This window comes from Seriola lalandi, unplaced genomic scaffold (genome assembly GCF_002814215.2).
Source record: "Seriola lalandi dorsalis isolate HSWRI2012SDOR001 ecotype SW California unplaced genomic scaffold, Sedor1 jcf7180002054297, whole genome shotgun sequence".
Lineage (NCBI taxonomy): Eukaryota > Metazoa > Chordata > Actinopteri > Carangiformes > Carangidae > Seriola > Seriola lalandi.
Window position 1 is genome coordinate 1,052,726 of NW_019524850.1, and position 11,523 is coordinate 1,064,248.

General features: G+C 39.9%; 1 protein-coding gene across 1 annotated transcript in view; it reads left to right on the forward strand.

The window, feature by feature from the left end:
• Window positions 1-937: 937 nt before the first annotated feature.
• The window catches only part of LOC111654979 (acid-sensing ion channel 1-like), a 51,901-nt gene continuing 41,315 nt past the window's right edge, over window positions 938-11,523 (forward strand). Inside the window, exons 1-2 of the mRNA XM_023406184.2 lie at window positions 938-2,078; window positions 6,786-6,981. Of these exons, the coding sequence (XP_023261952.1) occupies window positions 1,717-2,078; window positions 6,786-6,981 (558 nt within the window). The 5' untranslated portion in view covers window positions 938-1,716. The remainder of the gene's footprint in view (window positions 2,079-6,785; window positions 6,982-11,523) is intronic.

Here is an 11,523-nt window from a genome sequence, read left to right on the forward strand (position 1 = left end):
TGAGAGATGCCATCAAACCCTTGCAAAAGAAACCCAAAGATGTTAATACATTCATCAGTTGATACTTGAATAAATCGGTTCTGTGCAAATAAACCTCTTAAAAAGAAAACCATATCTGGGAGGAATTTCAGTCTGGCTATAGAATATTCCACAGCACTGAAACTGCTCTTACTAAAATAATCAGGGACCTCAGATTAAACTGATGAAAATGTGGTCTCAGTTCTTGTCCTCTCAGACCTGGGCACAGGGTTTGACACAGCTGACTAAGAAATCCTAAGCAGTTGTCTTGAAAGGTTGGTTGGGCTTCCTGACTGCTGGTTAACTGGTTCAAAACGTACAAAATCAAAGGGGAAAAGTTTTGTCAGTCTTGGAGATTATGTATCTGAGAAACATGACATCTGCTTTGGGGTTGCTCAAGGGAGCTGCCTTTGTCTGTTATTCTCACTGTACATGCTGCCACTTAGTGACAGCATTAGAGCACACAATGTATTTACGCTGATGACAAAAAGCCAAACTGCTGGAGTGACGCTTTAATGTCCTTCTCAAGTTTCTGCCTCTTGGTATTGTGTTTTGATCCAAATATAACATGGAGGTTTATGTGCAGTGTATTTTTCTTTTTCTTTTGCTTTAATTGGTGATTGTTATGATACAATCCATTTCTCTCACTCTAATGAAACAAATATATTGAAATCACCACACAGAACCGAAAATGGTAGTAAAGCCTGGCACATGCTACTCTGTGAGCCCCTTAAGGACCCACTCACTCTCCCTCTCTCTCGCTCTCACTCTCCCTCTGTCTTTCTCTCTCTCTCGCTCGCTCTCACTCTCCCTCTCTCTCTCCCTCTCTCTTTCTCTCTCTCTTTCTCTCTCTCTCCCTCTGCTTTTACTCGGCTGCGGTCTTGGGAAGTGAACATGTGAAACTACAGTAACTCTCAGGTGCACAGCAGAGCGTCAGTCCACTGTCCTCTCCCCTCTCATCCACCGCCGCTGCTGTTACCAGACACACAAAAAACTAGAGCGGGGGAAAGCTCACGACTCAATACCGACCACAACAACCAACCGTCTGACCTCCATACACGTTTACAGATTTGTGAGAAGAGGAAATCTCCTGCTCCGATCTGAAAACCTGAGTGAACGGGACGTGCGTGCAGCATAGCTACACAGGAACTCTTAATAAATGAGCTGAAGTGTCAAAAGGATTTCTCCTTCTCTTCGGTCTCCGGGTTTCCTCTTGTTGGCGTGCAGGAATGATGCGTACTTCACTGGACTTATAATCGACCAGCGAATTTACAGGCTGATAAAACACTTTGTCAGTCCTTCTTTTTCTTCTTTTCTTCACTGCGACCCAGTGAGAAACCTGCGAAACATCACTGTAGCGCAGTGGTGATGGACCCTCGTTTTGACATCTTGGTGATGCATGCCTTTGAAGAGTCATCCTGCTTTTGCCTCCCTGCCTCTGTGAAATGCGTTACTACTTTTACTCACAATTCCCACTCGTGTGACTTTTTAAAAGAGCGACAGATGCTCGAAATGTTTCTCTGTCAGTGTGCATGAGAGATGGCGACCAAACCGCACCAAGTCCAACAGTGGTCATCAGCACGTTTGCACCTGTTCGGGTGGATAATGGTAGTTTATGCCACAGGTGAATGAATATCGGCTCAGTTTCTGTTCACAGCGAGTGTCTTGAATCTGCTTGGAGCTTGTTGCACAGTGACAATGGATCTCAAAGTAGAAACTGAAGAAATGGACTCAAATCAACCTCCACCCATAGAAGTTTTTGCGCACAGCTCGACCCTGCACGGAATCTCTCACATCTTCACATACGAGCGGTTCTGCATCAAACGCTGCCTGTGGGTCGTGTTTTTCTTGGGCTCCCTGACCTTCTTGCTGTACGTGTGCGTGGACCGGATCCACTTCTACCTCGAGTACCCGCACATCACCAAACTGGACGAGGTCACGACCCCGATCATGACGTTCCCCGCGGTCACTTTTTGCAACCTGAACGCGTTCCGCTTCAGTCGGGTGACGCGCAATGACCTGTACCACGCAGGGGAGCTGCTGGCCCTGCTCAACCAGAGGTATGCACACAGTCAGATTAATGTTGCCCAGAATGCAATGTTCAAAGCTTTTTCTACTGCATGTGGCGTATTAATTATCATTTGTCCTTTATTTATTCTTTATCCGTTGCATTTTACATTCCCCTTTATATCTAATGATTTCTTCACTCCACCTTTTCCTTTTACAATCTGTCATGATAAGTTGTTAGGGGTGTTTGCATTTCCTCAAGTACTGCACTTGAGGTACTAGTACTTTACTTTATTTTCGATTTGATGCCACTTTATACTTCTACTCCAATATATTTCAGAGGGAAATGCTGTACTTTTGACTCCACTCTCACATTTATTTGACAGCTATTGTTACTAGTAGCTTTGCAGATTAAGAATTGAGATTAAAAAAAAGCTACAATAATCTTATAAAATATGATATATTAATTTTGATTAAAATATATCTAACATAAACAATTTTTAAGATTGGCTCCACCTTGACCATCTACAACAGTGAAATGCTGCTCACATTAATGCCTCAGTAGCTAGAATGGCACTGAGTTCTCAACAACATAAATATGTCTGATTTTTTCTTTTTTACATTAAGATCCATACATTATATGCTGATGTCCTCAGAAAATGACGATCACAATGTTAAACAAGGTGCTAAAAAAAAAAAATCCTGAATCTGCCTCTTTAACCAGATTGGCACTAAATGTTAATGAATTCTTCCCTGGGCCCTGCCCCATCCCTCCACCCCATTGGTAGTAATACTGTACTTTCAATGCAGGAGTTTTATTTGCACTGGAGAATTTTTACAGTGTGACATTATTGTCACTTAAAGGATCTGGTACTTGTGTCACACTCATCCGACAAGCTGTAATAGTTTTCTATCTTGTTGAGTCTTGCTGTGTTGGGAGAGCAGGCTTGTCAGGCTTGAATTAACTGAGGCATTATAATCAGAAAACTTCAACCGTCTTGTCGGTGCACCTGAAGGCTCTGCATACTGGAGCTGGCAACAGCATGTAGCTACTGTTTGCACAGGAGGGAAAGATGTGGAGATTCTGCTTCCCATGATTACAAGAGAAATGACAGATACTTTGGGTATTTTGGCATTTATACATTTAAGTCCTCATGTCTCTGAAACTTCAGCAAAGCTGTTATTATATCCACTTGGTTCTGATCTGTCAAAGATTTTGCTTCTTTTGATTGTTGCCATACCAAACAAAAAGAACAGTTTTGAATGAATGACACATTTTCAGTGATTAAGATCATGCACAAGGGTGTCCAAGAAGCAGAGGGTAAGGAAGAGGGAACTCGGACAAAGAGACAGAAAGACTGTGACTAATCTTGGCTTTGGAGGCTGTTTGATAAACATATTGCTCTCCCTGTGGTGTTGCAATATTGTCCAAATGTCAACAGAGGCAGTGATAATGAACCAATCAGCAAGCTGGTGTCATGCAGCACATGTAGTATATCAGGAGAAGAGTGTGTGTGTGTGTGTGTGTGTGTGTGTGTGTGTGTGTGTGTGTGTGTGTGTGTGTGTGTGTGTGTTTTTTAATCTGGGTGATCAAAAATGGTAGAAAGTAAAAGCTCACAGCTGAAATGACGCAAACCTCTGACCGTCTGTCAGTTAAATAGATCGAGGACAGGACAGCATCCAATGCTAAAGGACTCTGGTGGTTTTACTTTTTTGTGGGTATGCAGCCAACTTCTGCCCTAAATCTTTAATGAAGATCCCAGACTGAAAACTAAAATTGGCATTTTTTTTTCCCAGTGACAGTGGTGTGACTGATAATCAGCACTTGCCATCTGGATGTTTTTACACGAATACGTCTCCTAATCTCATAAGGAAGACTTTTCAAAGTTGGAGACCAAAGCATAAACAGGACTGATTTTTCTTCTAAGTTTCCTTTTCCATGTACTCATCTCAACTCTTACACTCTGAAGTAGGTTTAGTGCTCATTATCCCGCCTCCCTTGGCAAGAGAGGCGATGAAACGGCACACTTAGCTGTTATACCCCCGGCCAGAAATGAAAGTGCTTGTGGCATGAAATCCATTTAAGACTATTCTCCGCCTACTTCCCATGTTTGGAGTCACTGATCTGGGAAATGTCTTGTGGCATGATATTTAAGCTGCACACATGCTGAAGTGTCAGCCTTCGTCGATCCTGACGGCTCATACTTATGGGATTTTATCTCATAAGTGCCTTCTTGGCAGGTTTGTCCACTACACAAACAGTGGGGAGCAAATGCCTCTCCTCAATTAAGTTCTCTTTCAATCAAACAAAAACACTCTCCGCCTCTGCCATAATGGGGTTTAGCCTAATCCTTAATGTCACAAAAAAAATGTATGAACTCATTTTTAAACCTAAATGAGGCTAGTTATTATTGATTTAATGTTTGGAAGATTTTAGTTAGACTGTTAAATGGCCCTTTGCCTTGAATGAAAATGAAAAACAAAAGGATTACTGCACCTTGTTCCAAGTTTTATAAGAAATACTGTGATGTTGTAATTTTATGTCACACATCGCCAGCTGTTGTTTGAAAAGCGTAAACCGCCAAATCTCATTCTTATTCATGAAATACATAAAACATGTAGGATGCATTAATACTACGTTACACAAAAGATCAATATTCACCCCAGTAGCTACATTCATATGTGAAATTTCTAAAAGGCCTTTCACTTGAGACAGTGTTCAGAAATAAACTCCAAGCAATCTGCTCTCTGGTGAGTCCATTAAAATGGTGACATTTTTAATAATAGCTCAGTGGGAGATCACAGCGAGGGTAGAGAGCGGGCGCAGTTACAGCTATTCTGCTCTCTTTTAATACAAGGCGGCATGGTCAGATTTTTGTGAGCTCCATTAAATAAAAGGAAATTTCCCAGTGCCACTGATAACTGCGTGTGATGTGGTTGGCCGGCTCCCCACTCAGTCACTCGATGCCTTTATTGTCAGTGTAGTTTAAACAAAAGCAATGGTTGCTGATACAGACAAATTTAAATATCACAGAAATGCAACTGAATATAAAGCTATCAATAATGTGGCCTGGCTGTTGCTGCTAACAAGATATTACTAACGAAAATGATAAGAAGATGATGAGAAAATGAATGATGAGAACCTATAATTAGTGATGAGGATATAATGAAACATGAGGTGAAATGAATTGTTCTTTTCATTAAAAAGTCTAATAACTGTAAAACCAGAAAATGACAATCCTTACATCTCAAAATTACAAAATCGAATTTATGGACCAGACACAACACACACCATATTAGATATGGATACCAAATATCAAATGCAAAGCAGTTGCTTGTAGAGAATCTCTAATGATACACAAGCAAATCCAACAGTCTACAGCCATGCTAACGTGCTAATGTGTAGCAGGTTCAATGTTTACTGTGTGTATCATCTTAGCTTATTTTATCATGGTGTATCAGGTGTCTTAAAGTGGCTATGATCTATGTTTGTATAAACTAACAATGGATCAAACATCAACAACGTGAAAATTATGTGACAATGTGAAAGCGGTCACTTGTAGTGATGAACTTTCAGAATCTACAGTTCTCCCCAGATTTTTTGGAGATTTATAGTGAGTTTCAGCTCATTGTTTAGCTGTGCAGCTGCAACTTTACTGTTTTCACTCTCACTGCTCTCCGAGCGTCTTGTTCGGCTGCAGCAGGTTCCAGTTTTGAGTGGAAAAGCTGTAAAAATCCACCGTACACGACAGGTGGCCATAAACTTGACTCCAAATGAAGGATAATGTTATAATGTAACTGCTGGATGTGTAAATAAGCAACTGTTTTCTATAAGTTTACCATATCAACTTAAAAAGTTACAATACGCATATGCCATCCTTGGATCCACCATAACAATATCTTATATTACACAAGAAGATAAATGAATAACAAAATGAAAGAGGATCTAATTCTGCATGTGTTGATTTGCTTTTTTATGTTGTATTTGGGTCAAAGCATAGCAATTCGTAGAAATGCATCTTTCTCTGTAGCAGAAGAAGTGACAGGAAGAATTCACTGACTTTGACAAAAATAATGAGCATACTTGTAATGAGTGACTTCACTCACAGATCTTTCTTCTTTCTGTGCATTTGCCATGCCTTTAATGTTTTAGTCAGGCTTATTATTAAAGGGACCTATCAGTCAGTTTAAGAATTTGCATGAAAGTTTAACAAAATGTCCTCGTGGCAAAAACAATCGAATCAACATGAACACAAACACATTTTTCTCAAAGTCTGAATCCAGATAAGTGAGACTGGAGTTGAACTACTGTGTGGCCTGAAGCTGCTGCATCATCAGGAAATGGATGACTGGGTTTATAGGCCCGTACAGCTCTTGTCTGAACTTTATTACACATTGTACAATAAAGCATTACACCGAGGTAGTACCATCACTTCAGAGACTGAAAATGCCATCTTGTACATTTTTACTGTCTGTTTTCTATCCCTTTTGATTAATTCTGGACTGAATTTTTAAACCCTGGAGTAAATGTTCACTGATAGAGACTCATAAACCTTCCTGAAGTGTGCAAAAAGGTTTGAAGGCTGAAATTCACTTTTTATGAAGTCTGCTTTATCATCAGGCAGTGATTATTCACTGTGAAGACCTACTGTTCGAGGAAATGCATCAATCCGTACCAAACTACAGGACACAAAATTTGCATTTAGAAATGTGTAAAATATTTCACTGATCTCTCTTTTCCTTTCTGTCTGTCTGTGCAGGTATGAGATCAGGGACATTCACCTTGTGGAGGAGAGCGTTCTGGAGAGCCTGAAGGTCAAAGCTGACTTCCACAATTTCAAACCGCGACCCTTCAACATGCGGGAATTTTATGACCGCACCGGTCACGACATCAACGATATGTTGCTCTCCTGCCACTTTCATGGCACTGAATGCAGAGCAGAAGACTTCAAAGTGGTAAGTTGTCTCAGAGGAAGATTAGATCCTAATTAAAGGATAAGTGTAATGATATTCTTAGTTTTCCCTGATTGTCAACAAATCTGATGAAAAACCATAAATTCTGCCCTACGAAGCTAAAAAGCAGTAAGTACATATTTGGTCAATAACACATTCATTGATCATATGTTGTGTCTCTTTTAAATTTAGTCAATTTGACTTTGGACCAGTAAAAAGGATGAGCAACTTCAAACTGAATAACAAGGTGTTTAAGACAGACAACTTTTTTGACATTTCACCTTACCCATATAAGATATATTATGCCATAGAATTTTTGTCTTTTGAAAAAATAAAAATAACAGCATGTAGTGCAGTTTGGCTGGTTACAGCTAGCTGGTGAGATATCCTATATATCGATATAGCTATATATAGATATCCTTATTTTGCAAATAACACTCACAATATTTGCAACGAAAAACAACCCTCACTAAACATAAATTATATTACAAAAATAAGGATCATGTGGAGTCTTCATTCAAGGCAGTCGGCATTAACGTGGCCAGATAATTAATCCAAAAGACTCTCTGCAGTAACTTCTTTTCTCAATCCCTCCCCCTCCCCACCCGCCCACAGAGATCCTGAACAACCTCAATGCCCATAAAGTGAAGGTCATTAACTGTATGATTATAGGAAATGAAATGCACTGAAGCAGACTCTTCATCATGATTCCTAATGGAACATTTCTGTTCACAAATTTGAGTTTTTAATGTACATTTTCTCTTTGCCAACATGATATAAATCACATGGGCAAACCGTAAAGTAAGTAAGTAAATAAACAACAAAAGTGGGTTTACATGAGATTCTACCTGTTGAAGGAGTCAGCTGTGATGAAGGAACACAGGAGCCTTTACAGCATCTTTTGTGTAGAAAACCTTCAACCTCTGAATATGGATGAATAAGCAATTAAAGTGGAGTGTTGTCCTACTTCTGATTTTTGATTGTTACCTTGGAGGATTCAGCACTCATCTATACAAACTGGGTTTGAGCTCTGTGATTTACAACTCAAACACAAAGTTACGGGATGTAAGGGAAATAGAGAATGTTTATAACCACTTTATATTCAAGTTAATAACTTGCCAGTTTTGGAAATATCCTGTTAATTTATAGCTAAATAGCAGCTTAGTAATTTTTTAATTTTTAAAAAGAAATTACGATGAACATTTCCAGGAAATTATCTGGAAAATACAGAACCTGTAAAATAAAGTGTTTCCAAAATAGTCCCTATAACAAATGTGCTATTTACTCCTCTGTGAATAATGTTTGCTAAAAACAACATCGCTAGGGGATGATTTTTTTTTTTACAATTAAAAAATATAGAATATCACCACATGTCCTTTAAAATGAAGGTCATTTTTAAAACACGGTGCATTTGATTTAGTGTTTGAATAGTAGAGAGCTGACAACACACAATGTAAAATCATGAGATTATATATTTATAGTGGGTTAAAGAATGATGAACCCCCCACAGCAAACAAAGAGCAAACCTCTGAGGGGGCCGAAGGAAAAGCCTGTAACTTTTTGACCTCAGGATACCTGCTGAGTTTTTGTTCTGACGATGCTGCTGGTTGGAGTCGAAACCTTCTCTGGTGGAAAGTTGTCAGAGTAGTGGTGTGAGCTTGTACATATTTTATTCCCAGAAGTACAGACAGACATTTAGAGTGCAGACAGACAGACAGATTGATACTTTTATCTTTGTTTTTTTTTCCATGTTTTGTGATGATCACGTCGGGGTGTGTTTATCAGTCTGTGTATAAAATGTTTTGAATCTGTGCCGACAAGTCCTTGTTAAAATTTATGATCAAACACTGTTTTGAGCGTTTTATTTATTTAGTTGAATCCCCTTGGCTCTGTGTACATGTTTACATCTACCGTTTCATCTTTTTTTATTACCATTTCCTACTTCAGAACAAAGGAGGGGTGGCATTGTACAGCAGTGTCCTTTAAAACTAAACCCTTGTGGAGAAGAGATGTGGAATAATGCAGTGGAGCAACAGTCCACTGACATTATATATGTGTGACTGACTGATGCACGAGTAAGTTTTCCCTGCGGCAAAAAGTAGAGCTCTCTGACTGTGATGTCTCTGCCATAAAACCCTGCTGTTGCTGCTGGCATACCCGACACTGTTGCCAATAGTCATTGGCATGTGACGTGTTTTTTAATTTGGAGCTGAACATTGATCATTCCACCCAGCAACCTCACTGAATAGATTGGATTAAGTTTTATGGTAGTTTTCGTTTCTCTTTTTTTCCCCCATTTATCTGAGGTAGACATCTGAGGTGGTGTATGGAGGAACATAACATGTCAAGTGTGTGAACTGTGCAGAATCATGTATTTGTTTTTACCTTGATTCAACCAGGAAGGTTAGAAACAAGCTTCTATGTGTTGTGGGTTTGTAGGTTTATTTTTAGTGGGGAACATTTATACACACACATTCATATACAATGACACCGAAGAGGAGCTCTACACACTGCCACTTACTGTAGCAGCTGCACTGAAGCAGCTTCAGGATGATATTTTTGCTTTGGGGCAATTTTACTATTTTTCCTATGAAGCCATTGAAAGCAAAACTGCTGGAAGCCCTTTTTATGTCTCTGAATGCTGTTTGAAGTAGCAAGATCAGACTACCTCATTTATCAGATGTGTCTGGCAGCAAGTAGCAACTCTGGTCTATTATTTCTTTACAATAGCTCCTTTTCAAGTTTTGAGTTAAATTCAGGATTCTTGTGATCACTTTTAGAGCCCCACATGGTCAGACACCTGCTTACATGAGCGAGTCACTGCAGCTCTGTATCACCTGTCGGTCTCCATGTCTTCTGATCACGACCACTCAGAGGTCATTGTTTAGAAATAGTTATTTACAATGTTCCCCTTTTCCACAGTTTTCTCTGGTCTTGTTTTTGTTTCTCTCCACACACCTTATGTTGTCCTTCTGCACCTTCTCTTCACTGTTTTGTGTGTTATCTTAATAGCAGCACCGTTGGCCAAAGAGAAATTAAATGCCAACCCTACTGTGTGCTCGTATGTGGATGGGCTGAGAAGAAAGTTCACGAGTCCTGTAAGATTTTAACATATTTAAACACATTTCAAGCCTAAAAAGTTAGCCAGTCTGTCCCCAGGCTAACTCAGAACTAATGCTAACATGTGCTGGAGCGAGTAATGAGAAGAGAAGGACTTTTTAAAGACCGCAGTAACCCCATGGAAATATTCATCACTGAGGATATATGTATTTATTTTGCACAGAAAAGCCTGACTGGTCTTCTACAGGTCTGCACTGCACTGAGATTTTATACTACTGGAAGTTTTTTTTTTTATTGTTACACTTTTCCCCACAGTAAAAAGTGCTTGTAACTGTTGAATTATTACAGAAGGCAAAAATCTTCAGCTGGAGTAAAAGGAGCTGAGACGTTTGACGTGGTGGCTTAGACAGACACTGGCTGTGTTCAAAATCACTCGTTTTCTCACTCATTCACTGCTCCCTGTGCAGCGGACACTCAGTAAATTTACTCAGTAGTGAGCAGGATATTGAGATTTCGGACTCTTAGCAATCACCATCATTTTGTGTCATCACTGGCAGCTGTTGAGTGGCACAACAGTAATTTTCGCATCTTGACGAGGCGGCGAGGAAAAGGACACAAAGGCAGGACATAGAGCAGGAAGAAAGTGCAGGTCCAGATTTCAGATCCTGGTTCGGGGACAGGTGGCTGGAAAGCAAAGGCACAAGGCAAGAATAAAAAAATCTGGCCGAGAGCAGGTGGAAATGGTTGGTAAAAATACCAAGTGAGTGACTGGGGAATATGAGCAGGTGGGTGTGGGAGTCAGATGATAGGGCAATGCATTGGATTGTGGCAGTGTTATCAGAAAGCCCTTTTTTGTTGCATTGTAGAATTTGCAAGTGCAATATATAGTTAATAGATTTACACACAAAAATAAATGGCAGACAGTGCATATGCCATAGCTTTTAGATTGAAAAATATCTGAATTTACCCAGAAATGATGACAAATTAGTCCTACCTAAGACAAGAACTAGTGATGCAACTGATGGATCTAGACGCTGCTGTGCGACATGCAGTTCAGAAGGAGTCTAAAGACAGACACTGGCTGTGTTCAAAATCACTCGTTTTCTCACTCATTCACTGCTCCCTGTGCAGCGGACACTCAGTAGTGGTGCTCAGGAAATTGCATTTGGCCAGAACATAGTGGCGGCAGAGAGGTGTTTCCCCTGGAGAGGTTTAAGGCCTTTATTGCTCTCCTCTCAACTTCCCTTTGTTATCTACATCACCGCACAGCTACAGAAAACTGGAAAATGCACTTCCTTTGAAGACCGTCTTTGATGCATTGCATTGTTAATCTTTTCATTGTTTCATTGCAAAGTGCTTGATGAATAAGGAAGGAGGTATATCCCAACTGACTATTCTTGTGAAAAGATCAAAAGAAAAAAAAAAGAAGCTGATAGGAAACTATTTCAGGCCGTTTGCGATAAGAATACAGATCCAGTCCTCAAC